Genomic DNA, 27,230 nt, shown 5'->3' with positions numbered 1-27,230 from the left:
GGGTTTTTGAACGGAAGATGCTGCGTACCATTTGTGGTGGAGTGCAGATGGAAAATGGATTATGGCGGAGTTGGATGAACCACGAGTTGCATCAGCTGCTGGGAGAACCACTCATCGTTCAAACAGCGTAAATCGGGAGACTGCGGTGAACTGGGCATGTCAAATCTAACAGAAAGGTCACTGACGTGCTGGTAATAACTATCGAAACACAGCACTCCTCATTTCCAAATATGAAACTCCCCCCAACAGTAACAACACCCTATTTCAGAGTCTGATGCCGTTGTGGGAAAACTTATTTGCTAACAAATGTCCAATTTTCTCTTCTTTTTTCAGGGGTTCTTGATGAATTTGAATACAAAACTTCAGACTCCTCATCAGTTGTAGATTTACAGGCAGCGTACGATGCAGTGAAACGCAACGAGCTGTGGTAAATTATTTTTAAACTTAGTTTTCGGTTATCTTGCAAGTCTAATTCATTTTTTTGCGAAAACAATGTTTTCGCAAAAAATGACGCGATATATGTTACATTTGAACCACTCGGGCCACAATACAGATATGTCACTTTTGATAAATTAGAACGGATGTAAAGGAATTACCAATTCAAACACAAATGCAAGAAGATGACCTCGTGAAACTGATATACATTACCATTTCTTCACTTGAAATTGAAATTTCGGATAATCACAACGCAACGATTGTTGTTGTTTATAACATTATATTTTATTTACGTTGTTTCCTCATAGTTTTACTGACTGTATGTCTTGTAATAACAATCGATTTTAAATACATAGTAAACTAATGGTTATTAAAATTAAAATCTAAAGACCTTTTTTCTTTGACTTCTTCTTAATATGTTTGTGTGTGTAGTCTTTGATACATTTTGCTTGAGACAATTATAAAACGAAGATTAATTAATCCGATTATTTCACAAAAATAAAACATTATGCCACGATTCTGTCGGATTCTAACGTTATTCTGCTGAAGCAATGCGCTATCAATATTCAAATTGTTCTGCTATCTGCGTCTCCACTGTTGGCTAATTATTTAATGGTGATGATTCTATTTTAAAAATTGCATGCACGACTCTTGCGCTCTCTTAACACGTTCCCGATATTGAGTTGTCACATTCGAAGATGCAGCGCAAAAACAGGGTATCTAACAGTTATAATTCAATATGCTGAGGTTATTAGGTTTGCCATCAGTGCCTTACTGGATACGAAACATGCCCCAGACTAGCAGTCACCACCGTTTGTGCCTGTATCGACCTACCGCGCCGCTTGCAGTGTTGTCCGCTGCAGCCGCTTTAATAGGCGTGGTTTGCAACGAATAGGCTGCCAGCTCCGGCGGCACCAACAACACCACCACCGTACTTGCCCTGGGAGGCATCACCGTTGGCCTGCAAATAGAGAAAATAGAATAGGGGAAAAATTAGAAATTTTCATCAATCTGTATTATATATCATGTTAATTTCTTTTTAATTTGTGTAATCTGATTTTTAACTTTTGATTGGATGAGAGTTAATCGGTAATAATAAAGCTTTCGTATGTCAAATAGACAAAATTTGGCGAATATTTGTAGATTCAAATCACAGGAAACACGACACCGAACGAATGCACGCTTCTCCCACTGCGATTACCCACTCAACAGCAAACCGAACGAATTCAGGTCCGGCTTTCGCAGTGGCAGCGCAAAACCGTCGACAAATCAGTACCAGTACGGAATTGATTGAAATGAAAGATTAGAATTTTAATTGCCAATTTGGTTTCCTTTTGTCCAGTGCTGGTGAGTTTTGCCAACGGACGGGGGCGTTGAAATTCAGTCCGCAGTGAGAAAAAGCTGGAGCATCCGTTCGGTTTGGCTTGCGCGTAGATGGGGTGGCTTAAATTACGATGAATAATCGAAAAATCAATCTGATAACGATTGCATTTTCGGTTTAAATTTAAATCGGATTACTTTGGACTGATTCGAGTGGTTTATGCTTCTTGGTGCTGTGGTTCGAATGATGATATTTGGAAATGTTGATCATTTCATACATGAATGTTTCGATTTAGGTACGTCTCCTCCGTATTAACAACGGGTGAATGTTCCAGCATGGTGCAAGCTGAGTCCCACCGGAAAGTAACAAAACTCGAAAAGGACAGAGCCAATCATTGCCCTTCCCGTTGGGTACACAAGTGAACTGTGTGGAATATCGACTGAACTGGTATTAGATACGCTTGCTTGCCTCGCTCTGTGCTGGCGCCATTCGTACAAGATTGGCTCAAGTCTGCAAAGTTTCGACAAGGGTAATTCAATTATCTGGGAAACTTATTTTGGGCAATATGTTTTAGCTTCCAAGCTGGCCTATAATTAGATAAAGTCCAAATTAGAGTGGTAAATTCTTTTGGTGTAAGCAAAATACGATTGCTTTCGGTATTTTTGTGGATAGGCATAAACAATAGACTAATTATTGATTCAGTCTCATGTTAGGTAGAATACAAACTGTAGTAGTTATTTTTAGTTTTTGTTATTTGATAGTTCGAAAGACGAAACCATTGCGAAAAGAAACCTGATTATTACAATTGCTTTTAGCGTTAAATCAATTTAGTGTATTGCTGGTTACTAGTGTTGTGGTCTGCCATTTTCACTCAATAACTTTCATCTGGACCTCCTTGAGGTGTCAACCGACACGAGTAGCCTTATAAAAAATCGAGTAACTAATTACGGTGGAAACCTTGGTTGTATGCAGACTTTTCACCAGAAGTAACGGAGGATTTAATTAGTGACTCAGAGGAGAACTAACCGAATAATGGATGCACTTTTATGCATGGGCGCAACTACGGGGGGGCTAGGGGGGCTGAAGCCCCCCCTAGAACGTGTTTAGCCCCCCCTAGAATTTCCCAGAGAATGATTGTATTCAATATATATACATTCCATACTACTTATCAGAGCATCAAAATCAACACAAATTGAGATGTCGTCATTCATTGGCTAAGAACTAGTTCTGCACCCAGGATCGATTCTCAACCCTTGCTCTCTTACTCACTTTACCAGTCAGACGAGAGCTGTAGTAACTCGTGCTGTTTCAAAAAGTCGCCAGTTTACTCGGTTTTGGGCTGTGTTTCACCAGTTCCCCAGACGTCTCATCACTCGCAAGTCTCTTTCGATCTGGTCGAGCCATCATGCACGCTGCGCCCCTTAATTTCTTGTGCCGGTAGGGTTGCTGAAAAGAAGTGATTTCACATGGTTGTCGTCCGGCATTCTTAAGATGTGACCGGCCCACCGCAACCTATTGTCTTTCACCAGGTGTGCAATGGGGTTCTCTCCAAGCAGCGATTGTAACTCATGGTTCATGCGCTGTAGCCATTATCCGTCGTCCGTTTGTGCTCCTCCGTAGATAGTCACCTTCTGTTCGCCGATAGGCACCTTCTGTTCGAAAATATCAAAAGGACTTCCATAGAGGACTACCGGTTATCAGGGTTTTGTAGTTTTTTGTATCGAAGTGGTCATGTCCGATCATCACCGTGATTGGTGCGTACGTTTGTAATGTCTGAGAAGAACGGGCCGTCGTTGAGAACGTGGTCAATTTGTTTTGCTGTACGTTGGTCGAGGAAAGAAGTGACTTTGGCTGTGCGGGCCGATAACCGGCTTATATAAGGCTATCCTTCCGTTCATGTCCCCAACGACGATCTTGATATCTCTACGCGAGCAGCTATCGTAGAGTTTCTCCAGCTGTGCGTAGAACGCTTCTTTCCCTGCATCAGGTCTTCCTTCGTGAGGGCAGTGCACATCATGAATAGTGTAGTTGTGGAACCGGCTCTTAATTCTCAACAAACACAACCTGTCGCTGATTGCCTGCCGCTTTGGTGGTACTGTGCCTTGCGGCGTCAAATCCACCGTACCTGCTCTCCTTTCAGGCAAAGCTCCTGGAGCGCGACGATGTCGAAGTGGCGGGGTTCTAGCTGATCCAGCAGAATTAGGTCGACATCCGGGTCGTTAAGCGATCTACTGTTACATGTAACGAGCTTCTAATCGTCGTCCTTATTTCGTCGGCTGGGTCATTGCCGATTGTTCCGGTTCGTTTTGAATTCTTGATTCTCCGTAGTATGTTTATTTTAGTATGCTGCCTCACTAGGGCTGCTATACCTAGTCTCGCGACGGAGCTGCCGCCATGGATGTAGCTGGCGAGACACCGCATTTCATAGTTCAACCATCCGGTCCGTATCAGTCGCTGTTTGAGCCGCCCTTAGCCTGTGGGGTAGACGCGCAGACAAGCTGCTCTCTAGGAGAACAACTACCCCACCGGTTTACCGGTTTTTCCTTGCTTGCTCGTATCCCAGTTGGTACCACGTGGAGGTAGGAATAGGGCAATATGCCTTGAACCACACTGGGGTCTATTTTCTTCTAACTAGTACGGGTGAACTGTTAAAAAGCACTGCCCAGCCGTTTACCAAATCTAGCTCTCCTCAATATCGAATCATAGTTGCTGAAAGAGCTTGGCGTTGACGATGTGTTCAAGATATTCAGTACATATTCGGAGATTCTAACCCGAAGTGATTTTTTTCTGCTTTTACGATACTATTTTAAGCGTTATTAAATAAGCATATTCAAACTCTTTTTTCTCTTTTTTAAGTGACATACATGAAAACTAGCCCCCCCTAGAAATTTTCCTTAGTTGCGCCCATGCTTTTACGATATAATTAGTTTCACAGTACGAGAAGTTTTGAACCCGCATTAAACAAGATGATACTAAGTGCCAGTTTGATTTTTTAAGCACCATTTTCAGTCTTTTAGTTAGCGGTTTAAAAAACTCTGAACAGCACTAACAATTATCTTTCGAAACGCTGATCAAGCGTTGAGTTTACAAAAACGTCAATTGCAAATAATTGGAAAGAGTGTATCAAACCTTGCATGGAACTCATTAACAGCTATTTTTTGAGAACGCCCCCGGTCCCCTAAGATTCGCTGGTGATGACAATTCTGCTTCAAGTGATGTTTGAAAGCTTCATTGAATTGATAGCTAGGAATTATAATCTTTCCCTGTTATCGAATTCTTCTGTTAGTTCTGTTATTACACAGAAATAAGGCTGTGTGCGAGCTTTGTTTGAATCAAAGTGAAGCTTCGTATTGACTTCAAGTATAAAAACTCGAGTGTTGACGTTTGAAGAAAACAAATCATATCAGATTGCATACAAGCCTGAGTGGTAAGATACAATGCTTGTTTCTGTAACCTTGCATGCAAACCAATGTGAGACTTTGCATTCGTATACGAATGTTAACAAAGCTGTTGTGCTTTCATGCAATTCGGGTGTGATGAAATGATCGAATGAAATGAGTTGAACATTGCCAGTGTTGATCAAGAAAGAAAAGTTCGAAATTGATAATTCTCACTGACTCTTTAGCACAATTCGCTTCACCTTTATTACCTCTCTATAAAAGTAGGAGGTTGTATCCAAGACACGACCGCATAACTGACGTAGAACTACGCACACTATTAACAAATGCATTGTTGTAGGTGTTTTATTAATGAGTCAAAGTCTACAAATGCTTGCTTTGTGCTGCCTCAACAGTGGGGGAATTAAGACACTGAAAACATGAGCTGTAAAAGCTGTTTCACATTCTGTAAATTAGACGGCTGCTACAGATTTAAATTGCTACTATCCAGCACAGATTGCTCGCTTGAGTTGTCAAAAAATTATTAACCTTCAAATATTTGTTTATTTGCCTTGAGAAGCATTTTTCTGCTCAAAATTGGATTTGCTGATGGCAACGGCAGTCTGACGACACTCGCTGAGAAGCGAGAAGAACCGCGCTGCTCCTGAGATATGGTGACCAACCACAGGGCAAGTGCTTAATTTGAAGGCAGCCACAGGCGCGACCCGCTGCTATGGTCTGTTACTGCAACTGCTGAGTGCCGATATCTGCTGCTACTGCTGTCAACGTTGTGGACGGTCCATCCAGTTCACCTTCCGACTAATGAATGTAGCTAGTTTTCCCAGAAACACTCTTTTATAGCCGAAGGGTGCTTCGTAATAGGCCACGCCTTTCTGTTCAGTTGTCTAATTCTCTAATATTCCTTAGACGAATTATTCCACAATTCGCATTTGATATTTGTTTCCAGCGAATAAACACCGATGGTGCTCTCACACACGCAACGGTTTTAACCCGTATCTTATTGCGGTTTGTAAAATCAAACGATTTCGTTTGCTCGCTGTTGCGTGTTGCATCATGTTGCAACTTGGCAGCTGGGAGACGACGAAATTCTGTTAATGCTGATTGATTGAATCGACTTCATGTTAGCTCTGAATAGTCGAACTAACTGTCTTTGTGAATGCGTTCTAACAGGGCAGTTTGTTATTCGAAGTCGGTCATGCTGATCGCAGCCTTTGCGCTACCCCTACAGTGGAGGGTTTACTAAATAAAGTAAAAATTAAACAACTTCAACAGAATTTGGTTGCATCCCGCACAGAATGTCTGCTTGTGTTGATGCCAGAAAATTATTAACTTTCAATTATTTGTTTATTTGCCTTGAAAAAAGCATTTTGCGGTTCAAAATCCTTTGGTGATCACAATCTTTGAGCTGCCCTACCAGTGGGGGAATTAAGATACACGGACAACATGCACTGTGGAAGCTATTTCACATTCAGTAAATTAGACGGGTGCGACAGATTCAAATTGCTAGGATCCAATACAGAATGCTTGCTTGCGTTGTCAAAAATAATTAACTTTCAATGACTTATTTATTTGCCTTGAAAAAGGCATTTTGATTTCCAAAATTGAATTTCCTGATGGCAATCTTCATGTTGCCCCAACAGTGGGGGAATAATGGTAGTCTGACGACACACACTGAGGAGAACCGCGCTGCTTCTGAGACTTAGTGACCAACCACAGGGCAAGTGTTTAATTTGAAGGCAGCCACAGGCGCGACCCGCTGCTATGGTCTGTTACTGCTCAACTGCTGAGCGCCGATATCTACTGCTACTGCTGTCAACGTTGTGGACGGTCCATCCAGTTCACCTTCCGACTAATGAATGTAGCTAGTTTTCCCAGAAACACTCTTTTATAGCCGAAGGGTGCTACGTAATAGGCCACACCTTTCTGTTCAGTTGTCTAATTCTCTAATATTCTTTAGACGAATTATTCCACAATTCGCATTTGATATTTGTTTCCAGCGAATTAACACCGATGGTGCTCTCACACACGCAACGGTTTTAACCCGTATTTTATTGCGGTTTGTAACATCAAGCGATTTCGTTCGCTCGTTGTTGCGTGTTGCATCATGTTGCAACTTGGCAGTTGAGAGACGACGCAATTCTGTTCATGCTGATTGATTGAATCGACTTTATATTAGTACTGCATATTCGAATTAACTGCCTTTGTGAATGCGCTCTAACAGGGCAGTTTGTTATTCAAAATCGGTTATGTTGATCGCAGCCTTTGTGCTGTCCCAACAGTGGGGGTATTAACTAAATAGACTACAACAGAACTTGATTGCTAGGATCCCGCGAAGAATGTATGCTTGTGTTGATGCTAGGAAATTTTCACCCTTCAATTACTTGTTTATTTGCCTTGAAAAAAGGCATTTTGCTGTTCAAAATCGGTTGCTGATCGCAACCTTTGTGCTGCCCCAACAGTGGGGGAGTTAAGATACACGGACAACATGCACTGTGGAAGCTATTTCACCTTCTGTAAATTAGACGGCCGCGACAGATGTAACTGCTAGAATCCGCACAGAATGCTTGCTTACGTTGTCAAAAATTATGACCTTTCAATGACTTGTTTATTTTCCTTGAAAAAAGGCTTTTTGATGTTCAAAATTGGATTTGGTGATGACGATCTTCATGCTGCCCTAACACGGGAGAATAATGGCAGTCTGGCGACATACGCTGAGAAGAACCGCGCTGCTCCTGAGACGTGGTGACCAACCACAGGGCTAGTGCTGCTGCTAAGGAAGGACGACTGCTGTTGACAACTTGTCGCTGTCCAGAACTATTATGAGCGGCTTCGGCTGAAACAGGCTCTTATATAGGCCAAATAGCATGTTTTCAATTGCAAGGTATATGATTCTGTCGACCGTGCTTGGGAAGCAATCATATAACGACCAATCAGAGGACGTAATTTTCGTTTAAACAAGGCTTGACAATTATCAATAGTACAATAGTTTGCATAATCAATCAACAATTTTCTACATTTGGGTGGATGCGTGTATATTTTTCCAAACAATTGCTGCAAAAATAAAGGGAATCGGTTGAAAACAAACCGATTTAAAAGCATTTAAAAAGGGACATATTTCGTCCCCTTTTCGTTAATAGTTTTCTTATTTACATCCCTATGTGGTAGGCTAAAGAAAAACGTAGTTCTACGTCAAAAAATGTAGCAAAGCAAAGCAAAGCTTTGGTGCTACATTCCGATTCGGAACTTGACCTTCTGTTTATTTATACACAGACTTCGCAGCCGACTGTTTAGTGGACAGGACAATTGCGAGGCTAGCGCTACGATCCTACTGACACTAGCAGGCTTGTTAGGCCAGCATCGTACCTCGAGACCATCTGGGAGATTTTAATGTGCAATGGTATCAAAATCTGGTACTCCAATATGGAGGAATACAAGAGAGTGTGCGACCCAGTCGCAACGCACCAGGTGCCATACTACACACACCACAATCATCAACGGAGCCATTGAAAGTCATACTTCGAGGTTTGCCAGCTTTGACCGCGTCAACAGTAAAAGCCGAGCTGAAGCAGCTTGGTTTTAAACCGAGAAGAATCGCCGAAGCCAATCCGCCAAAGAAGACCCCTACCGAGATGAGTTGTTGTTGGTACATTTCACTAAAAGTAGCAAGACTATCGGTGCACCACGAAACATCAAGCATCTATTCCGCACCACCATCCAGTGGGAAGCGTACCGTATTCAGCACCATGACGTAATCTGATGTGCCATTGGTCTGTAGTTTGGTCATAGTACATGATAGTATGGTCTTCAACCTGATGACACCGAGCCTGAATGTATGAAGTGGTTACACCATCGCCACCAGCCGCAGCTGTTCGAAGCGATTTATTCGCATTCGCAAGGCAGCGTCAAAAGCCAATCAGAGCGGACGTCATCGAGAACCACACCGTCCTTGTGCTGGAATCGCTTCTGTTCCCGAATCGCAACCATCTGACTCGTAGCACTTCTGCTGAAATTTTTTCAGCGCAGTCCTGCCTCGTCGCCATGGACTCCCCGGCCCCCGAACTGACATACACTGGTGTTATCACTGGGACGATTGCGGGTATAGCTGAAGATGCCCCTCCAGTGTCAACGGATTAAACTAGTCAAAATAATCTGTGTTGCATTCGAAATCCAGCGTTGACGCAAAACCCGCAACCAGCAGCTTGCTGTAATCGTCGCCCTTATCTCCACGAATGGACCATAAGCCCTTTGGCATTACAAATTGGAACGTTTCTTCTCTCAGGAATAAACACGTCGAGCCTCTCGATTTCCTTGGCGTGAAGAAGGTCAATGTTGCCGTCATAACGAAGACTCATCTAAGGCCAGAAATTTACGAGTTCTCTCTGGGGTTTCAGCTGGTGCGACTAGACAGGACCGGTGTTTGGGGTGGAGGAGTTGCTATCGCGGTAAGGTGCAATGTCAAGGGTCGCCTGCTACTGAGCTTCCAGCTGAAGATTAACCTCACTCGGTCCAATCATCATCCTCATCGCAGCGTACTGTCGCAAGCAAACCACTACCCGAGATGGTACTGCTACACAATTACTGAACGATTTGGCCAAGATGACTCGGCGGCGGGCGAAGTACATCAAAGCAGGGGCCCTGAACACCTGAACATAAGGCATGAGGTGAAGAACAAACAAACGGCGGAGGACTTTAGGATCAGGCACTACAACATTTGGCACCGGAGTGTACTTCCAGAACCTCTCGACCCTGCTTTCACTTCGTCTTGGACATATTCCTGATTAATATGGCCATCCATGGGGTTCTAGCCATGTTCGAAATGCTATCGCCGGACACTACCCGCGGTTCTGACATTAAGTACCACTGCCGAGAAGGTGACCTGTCTTCTTCGGTGAAACTGCCATCGTGCAGACTAGGTCCGGTTCCAGCGAATCGTCGACAAGAACACCAACATCGGCTCCCTTGACTACTCCAGCGGAGATCGACCAGGTGTTGGACACCCTCCCGCGGTACCCGTACAGTTGACAGTATTACTGAAAACATCATTAAGTTGCGAAACAAATATAGGCGCCAGTACCAACGAACTAGTGACCAATACAAAAAGTCGATGAGCAACCGACTTTCCAAGGAAAATTTGGGAACGAATACAAGATCTGTGGAACCGCGAGTTTGGCCAAAAGTCCGCCAGATCATTTGAAATTTTAATACGGTTCTGGTCTCTAAATAAAGTTTTCAAAAAAAAAAGCCAAAACCTATCCTCCGCTTATCTTGTCCGGGGATGGAATTCGTACACTGAACAAGTACCTACTTCCCTGGGCAAGAACAAGCGAGCTCGCAAACCTGGAAACCTTGAAAGTCAAATTCGACCGCTACTGCGTCAAATATGGAGGAAGGGGCTCCTTACACGCGGTCATCCGCATTCATAGTAGTTTAGCTAGATATTTATTTTGAAAATTTTAATTTCAAAAACAAGATATTGAAACATCGTATATTTTCATCTAACGAAATCATCTCAAAACTAACGAAAATGAAAAAAATTAACACAAACCAAAGATGTAATGCTATGATAGCAAATCACTTGAACTGTAAAATATTATTTAAAATCAAAAATTCAACTAGAAATACATTAAAATTTAGTGAAAGAAAGTCTTCTTAGTCATAAGAACTGAAAAGAAATAGTAGCTGTAATGATTTCCGGCATCTAACGGAAAAAATTGTCGATTTTTCATTCATTTTACGTGCACTGACGAAACAACGCATGCAGCATCAGTCGTTTTATCCCATGAGTCAGTAAAAAAAATTTGATAGCTCCATCAGTCGAACTCTAACCGTGATGGCGAAAACAGTGAAGCTACTCCGTTCAGAAGTGTGAGCGTTTGAAGAACGGTATCCCGTTGCATCGAAAAATAACATCGTGCGGCAGTGCGTGATCACCGGATACGCCCGTTCCGGCATCTAAAACATCTTGGTACTATTGGAAAATAATCAGAGCATTGAAAGAAAGCCCGGTTTCGGACGACCGGCGACACTGAGCGACATGAAGCTCCAAAGAATGTTGAAGAGGAAGATCGAGGGAAAAATGGCTACATCGATGCGTGCGCTTGGCCGGGCGGTCGGTGCAACCAACCTGGCGAACATGGACATACATGTCAGGAAGCGGCTGTCCCGTTCACTAGTCTTTGAGCTGCAGGCAATGATGCAGCGACAGCGCCTGAAAGAGATGGTTCAATCGATTTTCCCGGTAAATCACGATGTGGCGGTGGTGATGGACGTCGAGATCTGTCTCGCCCTGGATGGCAACGACTGGCAGGGCATTTCGTATTTTACTTCCCCCACGAAGTAAGTAAGCACAAAGGTTAAGTTTCTTTCACACACCAAGTTCCCCAAGAATGTGCTGCTGTGGCTGACTATCAGCAACAAAAGGATGTCACAGCTGCTCTTTTTTCGCTCCGGACTAGCCGTGAACGGGGCAATTTATAGTAGTAAGTGCTTGGCGGAAGTAGCGTCGTTCATCAAGAAATACAATAAGGCCGATGACGCGTTATTTCGACCAGATCTGGCGTCGGCTTACTTGCGAAGTGATCGTTTGAGGAGTTTTTTATGCCACCATCTGAAACAAGTCCATTTTTTAACGCATATTCTTAGCGCAATCCCAGTTCCGAAAACATCTTTTAGTCATTTTAGGCTATATTCCAAAAACTGGAAGTCGCCATCTTGGATTTCAAATGGCATCTGTAATGGATTTTCCGTCTCTGAACAATAACCTGGTATTATAGATACCCGTACTGGATGGTATTTCAACATTTAAAGCCCGGATCTGGATTTCAGAGCATCATGACGCCAGAAATAGCCATATTGGATGATATTCGGTCACTTTGGACTGTTTGTTAGAAATCTCGGATTTCAAAATGTCGTCTACAGTTGATACCCGGCGCCAGAAATTTCCTTTTTGGATGATATTTGACCATTTAAGATTGCTATTCGGAAGTCCGAAGGCGTCATCTTCTCGGTTGTTAAAATGGCGTCTGGAATTAATCTTCGCCTTTCAGATATCATAACAATTCCGGTCACTTCCATATTGGATGGCATTTGACCATTTTAGACTATATTAAAAAATCCGAAAGTAACCATTCCGTACATCGAATCGGAGTTTGGGGTCGGGTTTTGGCTTTTGGGCACTATCCCGTCTCTAGAAATACTTATAATAATTGGTATCTGCCCGTTCTATAATCGAATACACCCCAGAAATGCAAGGAACGACATCAATAAGACCAACTGCGTTATAAACAATCGTTATTATATAAAAGATTAACAACGCGCCATGTTAAACAATATTTTGATTTGTCAGCCTTGGAAGAGAGGAAAAATCATCCAAAAATGTGATTGAACAGTTTCTAATTAAAGTATCTTCTAAGTGAAGATTTCAAAGCAGCGTATAGTTCAGTCAGGCATCAGAGTTATAAATATCAGCGTTATCCGAAGGAAGCTGCGGGAGCTAAACTTGCCATAAATTCTGCTAAAGCTTAGTGTTGGTAGAGTGACCTGAACTAGAAAACAAATTGACAAACTTTCATCGTGTTTCAGAGTAGCTTTTTCTAATAAATTCTCAGAGTATTCCTTCAATCCTTGGCGGTTCAACTTTTAAAGTGACTGCCTTTTCAAGATTTCTAAAAAATAGGTTTATTATTATCCAGGATGATATTTGGTGTTTATTAATTACTCATGCACACTTGTAGATGTCCGCAGATCCAAAGCCCAAAACTACGGAGAATAAGGAATCAGTAAAAGCCAGGCTCCTGATCTGCATTTTTCTAGGTAAATCACGTAAGAGCGAAAAAAAACGCTTTATTGCGTAAATTTGTATCCTTTTTTATATGTTTGAAACTATTCAGTAGCTACTATCCGATTTGTTAACTAGAATTTGCAACCTTAGTTCCAAATAATGACAGGATTCATTGATTGAGTTTCCAAACTCTTACGGAAATTCAAGCCCAAAGCGAAACTAATGATTCCATCGAACTTAATTTGCTCACCCGCCATTTCCAAAACTGAGTACCAGCAATTAAAATGTCGCACATCAACAAGCGTGGAAATTTAGAGTAATTATGAATCGCGATGTTTTACACCATGCCAAGGCTGCTGCATCAATCCTATTTACCACATACCACATCAACATTAAATTACATTGATTCCCCATTACAGCAGAGTAACTGTAGCCAAAATGTTCTTACATCCGATGCATTTCTATCGCTTTTTGCACCATCTTGTTTATTCATAAAATTTCATCCAAACGTTCATGGCAAATCGCAGGAAAACTCCGAGTGCCGTAATACGCAGGGCTAAAGAGCTGAGATTTAAAATGCTTTTTTTATTCTATTGCTACATGTTACTGCACTCACAGTTGGTTTTCAAAAAGCTTCCGAAGATAAAAGACCTGAGACTTATGGCGCTCAACCGCACTAACCTATAACCCAACCCTGATGATACGCGCACTAATGTATCACACTGGCAAGCGACACACAAACAGCGCCAGCTGCACTGACCTTGAAGACGGCGGATCCAGTTCCTGTGGCTGCTGTTTCAAGTCCTTTCGACGACGTCTACGACGACGACGACGTCGGTGCAGGATGTGATGTAATTACAAACTTCTGCCATCATCATGGTATGCAATCATTCTATTTTGCTCGCTCCTCCGCTCGCGGCAGCAACCGTTCCACTGCTTATGCGGCGTATAATTGCCACTGGTGGTAAACTATCGGCGAATGCAACGGGTTTGTGGGTGTTGAACCCGGACAAGTGGGTTAGGAAAACAAGTTTACGACTTGAACCGTATACACTTGATGCTCGAAAATAAGATGACTGCACAAAGCGCGCAAGGTCGTAGCGCGCGGAAGAAAAACAAAACGGTTTACATTCAGCAATGCATTGTAAGAACAGTTCGTTCGAGCCAGGATGACTACAAAAGTTTTATAGCTTCGCCTCCCCCGTGTCGGCTACGGGGCAACGAAACCAGCGAAGCACATGAATGCTAGGATAAACACTGTAGCTAATGGGGGAAAAGTTTTTCAATTTCGTGAATAAAAGAATGTGTTTTGTTTCCACTTTTGCAACAAAGATCGGGAAGATTCGAGCTAGCATCAAATTAACACAACCGGTGCGAGCATATGTGACAACTGTTTGACATTTGCCGCCGAATGCGGGGGTTTTGGGCTACTAGCCGTTATCATTCGGAATCAGAGAAAGAAAGAGAGTGAAGGTCACACTTTAATAGGAAAAGTTTGCCAAACAAAAACGTCTGAAACGTCTTTATAAAACACAGTAATAAGAAATAATGTCTAATCTTTTATAGCCCGATTCATTAGAAATGAACTTGACAACATAACTCTAAGCATTATTGAGGTGAGCAAATCTATATGGTTCAATGTCTTGTCGAAATGTCTTGCAGTAAGTTTGATTCAGTTGTGATTTCAAATCCCAGCTAAATGAAACCGAATGTGTTGCGTGTTGATTGAAGCAAGAAAGAAACAGTGTTATATAACCTGAATTTTCGCAGTTTTTTATGGAAAGAATAAAGGCCTTTCAACTAACTGGATTCATATCGCTTAATAACTTCGTTCGGAAGTTTTGAAGGAAACACCTATAGAAGAATTCGTGTCCACTTTGAATACGTTTCCGAAACATCCCTGCACCCAACGGTCATTTTAAAATGAGCAAAAAATATTTTTTTTTGATTTTTGATTTTAGATATATCAATGAAAAATAATGTTTACATAAATTTGTTTAGCGGATATTATACGGATATCGTGTAGGACATCTGCTAGCAGTTTGCAAATTTGGCTTAGTTAAATGGATTAAATTTTTCTCCGAACTACAAAATAATCGTATCATACACTTCTATTTCAAAATTATTTAATCTTTGAAAAACCTAATTTATTCATTATAAAGAACATTTTGAAAAAAACATCATAAAAATTCTACTTCATAAGTGGTTTCGAGCTTCATGGTGATTGTAGATCTCTTGAAAGTTGCATCGAAATGTGATATGATTTCTGTTTGATTCAAAACACATTGATGATTAACATGTTATTTTCTTCTTCGTTTTCAGACACAGAAGATCAAACAAAACTCGTTATACTGCAGTGAACTGCTTATCAATCCTATATGGAACGACCCCGACGGAAGACAACAGTGATGGCAGCTTTGATGACACTGATTCGATGGTACAAACTGGTCTGATAGTATTTTCATTCGTTGAATTTTTTTTCAGCAGGACTACGTTTAACCGTAAGGGTGCGAATTTGGATTTTTCTCTCATCTCATGATACCCCTTTTAAATAAAGTTAGAGCAAAAACTCTTCATATCTAGAAGACTGGCATCTCTGTTTCGATTCCATACATATGACAAACGTCAAATCAAACAGCGCATTCCATCTATAAAAGATAGAGATTTGTTATGGTCCACCTTTACTCAACAGACTGCACAGCCAAAACCGTCGCTCGATTTTAGACAGAGTCCCAGTCTTCTTTTTTTTCCGAGAATATTTATTTGACACGGCACAATCCAATACAGTGTTCAACGGCGCCAGTATCTCTAGTGAGTCCCAGTCTTCTTGATTATAGTGTGTTTGGTTATAGCCATCTATAGACAAAATCGATCACATTCGAACGGTTTACAAAATTTATGTGTTTTTTCAATAAGTTTTCTTGTTAGCATCAATAGTACGACATTATAGGAGAACTGCTCCATTATTCATCTCATTAAGCCGATATTCACGATGAAGGCACGGATTAAACACCAAATTTTTTTGGTGAATTTTGTGAAACAAATCGTTTATCACAACGCTTCCATATCCAATCCATCTCAAAACTTGAATCACTGCTCAATCTCTCACTGATAATCATGAATGAATCACATTGTCATGAATGAACGTAGCCCCAGCTCGTCGTAGTAGGTTACCTAGATATCCGTTGTAGTTGTTTACGTGCAAAATTGGTAACCAAGGTAACCACTACAGTGCTGTACTGTCCATAAAAGCATAAGAGTCCCATATCGAAATGCTCACAATTGAGAAAATTGCAAATGAAGTTCTAATTTTAAATTTAGAGTAAAATAACTATAATTTAACTAAAAGTATGTTTTATTCAACTGTATGTTCATGAGGTGGTACATTGTTTATTTCCATGAGTTCTGAGAATTTTTGCGTGAATTCCAGGCTTGGAAATAAATGATGGGACTCGTTTGCCTTTATTTTCTCTCTATACACAAAAAATAAAAGCATATCAGTCTCCACGCATTCTAAGACGGCCAAGGTATTTATCATTATTCCTTAAGATGTTAAGATGTTAAGAAGGATTTCTGAAAAAACAGTTTCCAGTAAACTTCACTTTATCTTTCGATTTTCTTCGAAAATAGACATAAGTTTTAATCAGTTCTTATGTCTCTAGCTTATTTTTAATTAAACTTTGCAAACATGAACAGTGTTTTAAATGATTCAAGTCAATGATATTTTGATGTGGACACTTTTCTTTTAAATGATAACAAATGTGAAATGTTGTTTTTAAAGTCAATCGAATAAATACTTAGGATGGGACTCGTATGCCTTTATTTTCAATACGGGACAGGCAAGGTTTGGTATTTTTCCAGTAGTTTTCAGAACAAACTTTAAAATTTCATCAATCCATATGAAAATTTGAACAAAATTAGATACATTAATAGAATAAACTTAAATTTGCCTTAGAGTCATATGGGACTCTTATGCTTTTATGGGCAGTGTGGATTTATGTCAATTATGTCGAAATAAATCAATATTTTCAGTATGATTTTTTCGTATTAACAGAAACTGATTTGGCAATTTTTAACTTTCTTCAACGCAGTGAAAACAGATGAAAATACATACAGTTAAAATTTAGGAATTGTAGAAATTCATATAACATATTTCAGTTTTCGGAAATTTGAGGTGAACATTTCAAAGATTAAAGTATTCTTAGTGTAGTGAGTGATAACTAAACAAATTAAAATAAAAAGTGGTCCGCTAGTGATGAAAAAAACTTTGGTTGGCCGTTGTAGCCGTATAGAGTAATGCGCGGATTTTGTTTTCTGAGGTAGGTGATTGAATTAAATGAGTTTTCGAGTGCAGATGCCCGACTATAATATCAAATTTAGTGCTTTTAAGCAGTGTTGCTAAGAGAGTGAGAAGCAGCTGTGTCCTATTCATTCCCATGTGAATATGAGAAGTATGTCCCCTTACTCTCACTCTTCTGCCGGCTGCTACGAACAGTTCACAAAGGAAAGAAATATTTCGCGAGTGGCTGATGCTTACGCCGTGCGCGAGTGTACACATCAATACTCGTTCTCGCTTGTGCACATCGGATTCTTGAACGCTAGCACTCGCGAGTGCGAGTGCGAGTGCGTCTGGCTGGATGATAGAGTAAACACGATGATTCATATCCCAGGTATAAACAGCTGCTATTTCCATTAACCGGCTGTTGTGTTATTACACGATGCGAATTATTTTCAAAAAATAAACTAGTAGAAAATATTGCAAATCTTGTTCACATTATCGAGCGATATTTTATCTGTCTTTTGAAAATATAATTTCTATGTTTTGGTTCATAAAGGCTACCGTTGCAATGTCATATATTGTGTTTCGGGTGAGAATCAAGAGCAATTTTGTTAAAAATTCAGTTATTACCTCCAGTAGATGTGAGAATGAATAATTGACCAATTGCTCATCGCAAAAAAGAGAAAATGTTTTTAGTTCGCCTTCTGGTCATGCTCGCCAACTACGGGAAAGAAGTGTCTTCGAATGTGTAGCATGTGGGTGCGCGAAAAGAAAGAGCTACACTATACGGTTAACTGATGAAGTACCACTATTAAATCAAAACTTCTTGCGCCTAAACAATTAATTTTCATACCTTTTTCGAGTAGGTATCTAGAAGCAGCATTTTGTATAGGAGTTTTGGATAATGAACTTTAAGGATTCTCCGTCATTCGACGGTTTTTCTTTGATGAATTATATAATTGTATCTGTATTGTTAATAGAAAAGAAAGTAAACTTGAACTTGGAGTTAAAATAAAATATTTATTTCAAATCGCATTTTTGAAAACTTAGGTCAATTTTCATTTTATTATTGTTTAAAGTAAACCTTGCTATCATTTTATCAAGTTCCGCGAAGAAATTAAATAAAAATATTTGTTTGTTTGTCGACTGTAGCGGTTTATTTTGAAGATTTGTCGGCTCAATCAGTCCGTGTATAGAAGCAAAAACGATTCTTTGTTTCGGTGTTTTAGCTTCTATACACAGACTGATTAAGTCGATAAATCTACAAAATTGAATAAGAATTAAATAAATAGCTTGACTTGCATTATAGTCATCAAAAATAAGAAAGATTAAATAATAATAATTAAATGAAGAATGACTTGTCAATTGAATAATGTAATCAGTTTCATGTACATGTACTGAAAACTACGAGGACTACTCCAATCATATAGAATCAAAACATTTGAGGTGAAGTAACACAGCATGAACAAAAAAAAATTCAAGCAAATATTCGCTGAGTTGTATCACTAGCACATTAGCAAATACAACGGCAAATATTTTTCAACAAAAAATTCCAGCAAATATTTTGATATCACACGGGCTAAATAATATCAATCATTATTTCAAGCATATATTTACTTCGTGTAATACCCGCTTAACATTTGATGCATTTTATATAAAACAAAGCAGTCCCGATGCTGTTAGCGCTATTATAGTCTCCTTGAATTCAGTATTATGTTTTTTTTTTTTTGACTGAAAAGCAGTTCGGAGTTGTCATTATGTTGTGACTCACAACTTGGGGATTGTAGTATTGTACAGTTATAAATTTCAATTTGCACGGCAGTTTCGAATCCGAAATTCTTGAGCTACAAAAGTCGTCTCCAAATTGAATTTATAGATACAGGATAGAGTGTGCAAAATTTGTCAATGGGGTTCATCATGTCATATGCCGTCATTTCACAGTTATCATTTTTTCATGCACAGTACCGGTATTTGTTCAGGTCCAAAATATCGAATTGATGACATTTAATTATTAAATTTTTTTAAATATGAAAACTATTTTAGTTTCAGGTGTCTGTGCTAATACGGTTCAATGGACTAATTTTAAAAAAATAGTTACTCTTTTAACAAACAACTTTTTGTAAGTTCATTGATACCTAATATTCGCTAACACTATTAAACATTCAATGTAATTGATAAACCTAAATAAATAATATTGATATCAACACACATTTGCCCATCAACTGACACACTTAACCCTGTAGACATTCGACTCATAAAAATGAGTGCGTTTGTAAAAAAATAAGGAAAGGTATCAAAACAATTGTTTTAATTATTTGCTTGAAATAAATTATGAAATGTCTAGCTCGTAGCAAACCGGGCTCAACATGTCATTCAGTGTTGGTCAAAAAAAGACGAAATGTTACAGAACTAAAAACAATGTTTTAATCGCATAAATTCAAACCAGAGGAACATTTGTAATAAAAACATTTACTTAAATGTATCGTTGCGTAACAAGTTAGAAGAGAAGCTTTGTCAGGTTTTTAATCGGTTCGAAACACATTTCCATTAAGTTATCGATATTGGTTGTGTCCAACCTTGTACAAAACGAGGTTAATTCATGGACTTATCTGTAAAATGCTCTCTATATAGGCACTAAAGTAGATGCCGCAGAAAGAGTGACGTTGGAGAGTGCAAACAATTCTAGTTCCGAGTACTCAAGTTTCAGACAATACTGATGGATATTTGTATGCATTTTGCAGACAAATCTGCACATCTGGTAGCGTAACCCTGAATGAAATTTTATTTCATGCCATCAACGCAATAATGGATACGATTGGTGTGTGAGTGGAAAGCAAAACACGATCGCCTTACTCGTTCACGTAGCACCTAGCGCCTCGTGTGCATAAAATCCAACTCGCACTCTCGTCAATACATCGTCTTTGTTTCACCGTGGCATGATGGTGGGCACTCGCGAATGAAGTACCACCTGCGAGTACGAGTATGCGAGTGCAAACGATGGCTGATTGGCTACCACACGTTCTCGAAGCAACGCTGCCGTGTGGGCGAAGATGTGTGGTAGGAATCGGTATGAGAATACTCATGCGTGTGTGGTAGTACAAAGGAATGCTCGCGTGTGAATAGTACAGGTTAAAAGAGTGCGAGCTTCGCAACACTTTTAAGTGAGTTTTTGATGATTATACTTAATGAGGAATCTAAAGTGAACTAATTAGAATCCAATCCATGGATTAGCACATGGGTTTAAGAAATAAATATGTGTTTTTCCTGTTTTCAATTCTGTTTACAGGTTGAATGAGATGAATATACGGGCTGAGATGAATAATGGAGTAGTTTTCCTATTTCAATAAAAAATGTTTTTTAACTGTACCACCAGAATATATACAGCCTAAATCCTAAACATACAGTATTGAAAACACGAAGATGATTTTCAAACGAAAATATAAAATTATTAGTTTGACCAGCGCAGGTTTTTAATTTAAATCCTTTAGAAATTCTATGGAAGATTGGGAAAGTCTAGGTTGCGAAGCATCATCCAAAAAATTTAACAGACTTATGGAACATCGAACAGGCAGCGTGAAATTCAGCTTCTACTCGTGAAAAACTAGGGGTAAACATTCCACGAAGATTGAATATGGCTTTACAAAACAAAAAACAGGTCACAAATTTTGAAAGTGAGTTTCGTAACGTAAAGAATCACTTTGCTAACAATATGTAGAGAAATAAAGCTAATTCGGATTGTTTTGTAAATATATATTTTAATAGTGTATTTATTTTTGTCGCCACTTTGAAAACACTAACTCACCAAAAAAAAATTCGGAATCACCGACAAAGAAATTTCTCCGTTCTTCTTTCAAGAAGAGTGTCTGCAGATCTTAATGAAGGAACATAACATCATACAACAATTAAAATCACTGCGCAATCCAACACTGCAAGTGTATTTATTATTTTCTCCATGACTGTAAACTTTAATACAATAAAAAACGGCCGCACAAATTCCAAACTATCTATTTTCCGGAAATGAGAAGTTTTTTTTTACTACCATTTTTAAAGTTGGCAGCACTGGTATGTTATGGCGTCCAAGCGTCATCTGTCCAAGTAAAAGTTGTTCAATATACTATGCCATTTTATCATGAGAGGGCTTACACACAAATCACGATTGTAGAAATTAAATATCATATTTCGTGCGGCCTTGTGAAACCACAATTGAAGGTGCTATTTCCAAATTTCTTGTGATGAACAACCAAAATTGCTGTCCAAAATTTTTTATGCATCCAAAAAAAGCAAAAAATTTTGTATGGTATATGGGCTGGTGGAATCATTGATCCGTTTTTCGTCAAAGATGGAACACCACCGTCAACGGCCAACATTATCGTTTCATGATCTGTAACATTTTATTGTCCATATTGGAAGATTTTGACTTGGTTGATGTGGGGTTTCAACCAGATGGCGCCACATGCCATACAGCACGCGAGACAATCGACATTTCAAAAACCGAATGTTGTGAGTAATTTATTTTTCGTGGTCCTGTAGGTTGGATCCCATGATCATGTTATTCCATGCCACTGGACTATTTTTGGAGGCCTTTTTGAAATTTTGAAAGTGTTTGGACAAGCCCTAAGACCTTACGAAATAATGTAATACGTGTTATTCAGGAATTCAAGGTGAAATTCCGGAGAATTTGTGGATAATTGAACTTCCCGTATAAACTGTTTTTTTTTTTATTGTCACAAATGTGTTTAAATTTAATTCATGATTCTAAAACAATATATACATGTGCCCCTATTCTAGTTCCATTGCGAACTTCAACGCCTCCATGCTGACTACACTGTCACACTTGTCAATAAAGTCTATATACTATTCGAAACATAGCCGTGGTCTATATTCGTAGAAATTTTTTTTGAAACGTTGTTAGCAATTACTTATTCATCAATTTTAATACAGATTTTTTATACTTTATTTATTAATTTTTTATTTTAAAATATTTTCTTCAATTTTTCCAATGAAAGCACATTTAAATTCATCCTTTCTTCAACCTTAATTGGTAGTAGTAGCACTTTTTTTTTCTGGACAAAAACGCCAGACTTAGCGAAGAATTTTCATGAAAATGTACTTGAGATTAGGGGACACATCCACAGGTTCATCAACAATCTACAAATAAACTAAATAAACTGAACGGTTACAACTGCCTTCAAAAAAGTAAAGACAGCTCCGGTTACATTAGCGTTTTTTCAGAGACCTAAACGAATTTCCTCGTAAACATAACGTTAATGCGACAAACCCGGCGAGCAATTTCTATATGGCACTCTCACGTAAGTGTTGACGCGTTTAGGTAATGGCTAGGGGCACCAAAATTTATTGGAATGGTTGAATAGTTATAATCTTTCATTTTTTCCGGTTTGAGTTTTTGGAATGCACTTTTTTCATTCTGTCGACCAGTGTTATCTTCGAAAATAAAGGAAAAGCAACACAGAGTTTTATGCAAACTTACTTGAGCGTCTGAGTAAGGTAGTCAAGAAACAAGGGTCCCATTTGAAACAAGTGCAAGTTATAATAGAGTGCAAGTTATAATAGAGTAGTGAGGGGCAAAAGTACGCACTTAATTGTTTTTGCAACAGAACTATTTCAAACAATTATTATAAAATTCGGTTTTGTTTCCAAGCGGTACATGAACCTTTTGTCTTTAAAATGTATCACCAGAGTTTTTCGAATTTTTTTCTTTGTCGCGTGAGAATTTCACTTTTTAGAAAAAAATACTCAAATGCGAACTTTTACCGAGCATGCAGGGCAAAAGTACACACGGCATGGAACAGTGTATTTATTACACTATCCTCAATAAAGTTAATTGTTTTTTTGCTAGTTTTGTACTGATTCTTTTAAGCTGCGTTAGAGCGGTGCCCCGAAACAATTTTCTCATTTCCGGAAATCTGGTTTTCTGAGGATATGTTCCGAATCTTAGAAACTTTGTGTATATTTGTTTGGTCACCTTACCACGCTGTTCAGATCAAGAGGATCGAACGAGTCCAGTGCCAGTTTGTACGGTACGCACTGAGAATGTTACCTTGGGAGGATCCAATACGTCTACCACCCTATGAACACCGATGTGCCGATGGGTAGCTGTATGCCCACTCTGGCGAATAGGAGAAGTTTGCTGCAACGTTTATTTATTTTCGATCTTCTGGGAAACAATATTGACAGCCCAGAGCTGCTAGAACGAGTTCATTTCGATGTACCATCTAGAATTACTAGACGAGCGGATTTTTTGAGACTATTTATGCATCGCACTTTATTTGGCCAGAACGATCCAATTGAACTATGTTGTCGTGCATTTAATGTTGTGTCTGAATTTTATGACTTTGGTATAACCAGGACCGCTTTTAAATCTAGAATAAGTTAATATTAGGAACTGACTGTACGATTTTATCGAAGACCAGTAAATAAATAAATAAATGAAAAATAAATAAATATTTGAACAGAATCTTACAATTATTGGTTCAAAAATCATAAAATTACTTCCACAGGCCGGGTTTTGGGTGTTTTGGTGAACCATCCGGAATAGATTCCACTGGGGCTTCTAGAGACCCTAATACGACACCAGATGCAATACTAGACTCCAAAATAGCGTCTTTCGGTTTTCGCGAAACAACCATAAATGATTGAATACCACCCGATTGGGGTATTTCTGGAATCGAATTGATGCTCTGAGGTCAACAATCAATTTCAAACGCTATTTTTAAATTAAAGATAGTGACTTCCAGTTTGCGGTAAACAGGAAAAATTGACCAAATACCACCCCATATGAGTTATTTCGGATTCGGAATGATGCCAAGAGACCTGAATACGACACCAGACGAACCGAAAGTCATCATCTAGAATTTTAAATTGGCGTCTGAACTGAAGTCAATTTCCAGTCTCAGGGCATCATTTTATTTACAACAATACACATATTGGGGGTCACTGGACCATTTCGGGACAACCGAAAGTTGACATCTTGAAATTCAAAATGGCGCCTGGCCATTTTCCTATCTGTGGGCATCATCCCGGTTTCGAAACTTAATATTGGATGGTATTTGATCTGTTGTTTCTATGGCTTCGAGAAGCCTCAATCTATCGCGGAAGGATCATTTTGAAAGCATATCAACAAGACCATTAAAATTGTTGTGAGATTCTATTCATTAAATCATAAAACCATAATATTCCTTAGTTTCGGAGCATATTTAGTGCGTCCCTTCGCCCCACGCTCTATGCGTTCTTTTGCCCCACATTGAGTTTTCCAGCTGGTTTGAGTTTTATGACAAACTTCAAAATATTTTCGGCAAAACAAATTCACACTACAAACCACAATTATAGGAGAGTTTTTTGAGTTCTGTTGATTTCGAGTTTCTGTGGTTTTTCAATAGGTCAATCATAGTTCCCAAAACTGAGAAAATTAGATCAAAACAGCTCAAAACACAATTTTCCTCATAGCTTTGCACCCCATTTAAACGTCATCTTATGTGTTGACGTGTGTGATTACATGACGTTTTAATACTGCAAATTCATACAATGTTGCCAGTTTATTTCGCTCGTATGTTTCGAAAAGGCCAATGCGTACTTTTGCCCCTCACTAATCTATATGGACAAGCCGAATACTAGTGAGGCCTTTTAATACAACATAACACGAGTTATTAGTGGAATTCAAGCCGAAACACTGGAAAAAGTGGTGTATAATTGGACTTTCCGCATGGACTGTTCGGAACGTAGCATTGGTCAATATTTTCATGAGGTTATCTTTGAAAAATAATTGTCAAAAACATATTTATCGATCTTTATACAAATTTTTTATACATAATGCATTCTGACTTGTTTTATTCAAATTTTAAAAAGAATTGGAAGGGGTGGGGTGAAGGGTGTAACGAACTCAAAATGTTCAAGTTGTGCTGGTTTGGGGAGCAATATCCGTCAAAAAAAAGTTACTGATGCTATTCATTGACAGGAATCTGAAAATCAACAGAGATTACAACTCAAATACAACACGTCATCACAGACTATCTGCTGCCCTAAACTGAAATTATTTGAAAAACTAAGTTATTGTTTTCAACAGGTTTCAGCCCTGGTATTGTAGGAAAAATTTGCCATGTCTCATTGGACCTTCTGTATCGTTCGCATCGTCTCGCGATTCAAATCCATGGAACTTTATCATAAGAGAATAAAATGTAGGAAAGTTGAGTAAAGTAAAGCATGTGACATTGAACACTTACAATTATTTTTTGTTGAAATCAGGGACGTAATGAGTCGAACTGAACTAATTCCACTGTTCCATCATTATTTCACCATAATAACGAAGAAAAAAACAGAGAAGATGCTTTCGAAGCTGCAACTTTTCGCCTCCATCGAGCGTCTTTTTGTTTTTGTCAATCGGCAGTTTTGTATGCCGTATGCCAATGTTGATTGTACGTCGTCCGTATAATTATTGTATGCATATTGATTTGAATCCCCTATAATCAGACATCAATATTTGTCGACCAAATTAGCGAATAAATGAGAATGATTCCCAATATTTTGCTTAGCACAATGTACGTGTTCGAAGAATTATCTTTGTTGTGCATCTAATAGCTAATATACTGCTCTAGTACTACTTTTGTGCCCAAACGCAAAAAACAAGTTATGTCTATCTTGCAGTGTTTGGAAAGATTTAAAATTGAACTGAATATTAATCAGTCCACACTTCTCGAATAATAAATATGATCATCAATTAGATCTAATTTAAGCATTTTCGGTTTTGCTAATAATAAATTCACATGCTCACCCAAATTGAAATCATTAAATTTTCGGGCCTGGAAGTTGTTCAAAAATTTTATCAAGCAAACCAAAACTGCCGGAAACGGTTATGCAAACACAGCCCCAAAACCCGTCTAACCCACGTGCTGCTTGTTTGCCCAATTAGCGCGAAGCGAAAAAGATCAACATTTACAAGAGTACTCCACCGTGCTCGATATGGGACCTGTCAGCTTGTAAGAACGCCTTCAGCTTCTGTTCTCTGCAGAACATCGTGTTTGCACTTGGGCACCCTCCAGTTCGAAAGAGATCTCGCGATAGTCATCATCCACACATCGCGGCGCCTTGCTGCATTTGAAATTCACCTATTCGCAAATATAGTCAACAAAGTCATTAACAACTCGACGCTGTTATTCCATCACCGTACCGATAATTTCCACTCACTAAACGACACCCAACAAGCTCAAGTGTGCTAAACAGCTGACTTTGAGATGTTTACCCCGTCCTCCTCCACCCGTCGCACCCAATCGATTATATAACCTCAATTTTCTCTCGCTCGAATTGGTATCCGGTTTCCGTCGACAACGACAACTGAAATCCAGCTCGGCCGAGCAGCCTTCAGCTACACCAGATGTAGACCATTTAGGCACACGCCGAATGCCAGCGTGTCGCATTGAATGTACCTACTCGTAGGAAAAGTAGGTTTTCAGACGAGAGGGAAAACGAACCACAACTGGCGACTCCTGCCTCGCGTGTCAGCTTTATTTTTATATTAATTGAACGTAACAAGTTGTACATACTCAGTTGTACTGTATCTTGCTAAAGGTTGGCAACGATTTCTCTCCTCAGCAACCGGCAAAGTTTGTTAAATTAATTACAACGTGCAGTGTAATCATTTTAGGAACTACTATTGATAAAACTGCTCTATTTTATTAGCCCGCCTCTCATTCAATCAACATTTTTTTCATTCAATTGACTATTGCTTCCAGCATGGTAGCCGAAACTATTCTCCAACAAAGATTTCATTCGCTCGTCCAACTTTCCCCGAACATCATCACTCATACTACATCAAGCCGAAAGCAATTATCTGTTCAGAATTGGGAAAAGTTGAACGTTCGCCTAATGGTTCGATTCACTGGAATTGCAAACTTTGTTCGCTCGCACATCCGGAATTTATTGCTGTTGACTGGGAAAATCATTTAATTTTCTTCTATTGTACAGCTGGTAGCAGCAGCAGTTGCAGCCACTGCTTTCCGTGAGAGA

The 27,230-nt window shown here is 39.3% G+C and overlaps 1 protein-coding gene across 1 annotated transcript in view; it reads right to left on the bottom strand.

Moving 5' to 3' along the window:
• Positions 1 to 695: 695 nt before the first annotated feature.
• The window catches only part of LOC129727342 (fructose-bisphosphate aldolase-like), a 75,419-nt gene continuing 48,884 nt past the window's right edge, over positions 696 to 27,230 (bottom strand). The window contains exon 6 of the mRNA XM_055685086.1: positions 696 to 1,396. Coding sequence (XP_055541061.1) covers positions 1,304 to 1,396 — 93 coding nt within the window. The 3' untranslated portion in view covers positions 696 to 1,303. The remainder of the gene's footprint in view (positions 1,397 to 27,230) is intronic.

The sequence above is a fragment of the Wyeomyia smithii genome, chromosome 3 (assembly GCF_029784165.1).
Source record: "Wyeomyia smithii strain HCP4-BCI-WySm-NY-G18 chromosome 3, ASM2978416v1, whole genome shotgun sequence".
Taxonomy (NCBI): domain Eukaryota; kingdom Metazoa; phylum Arthropoda; class Insecta; order Diptera; family Culicidae; genus Wyeomyia; species Wyeomyia smithii.
The sequence above is the reverse complement of the archived record's forward strand: the minus strand, read 5'-3'. Positions and strand labels throughout refer to the sequence as shown.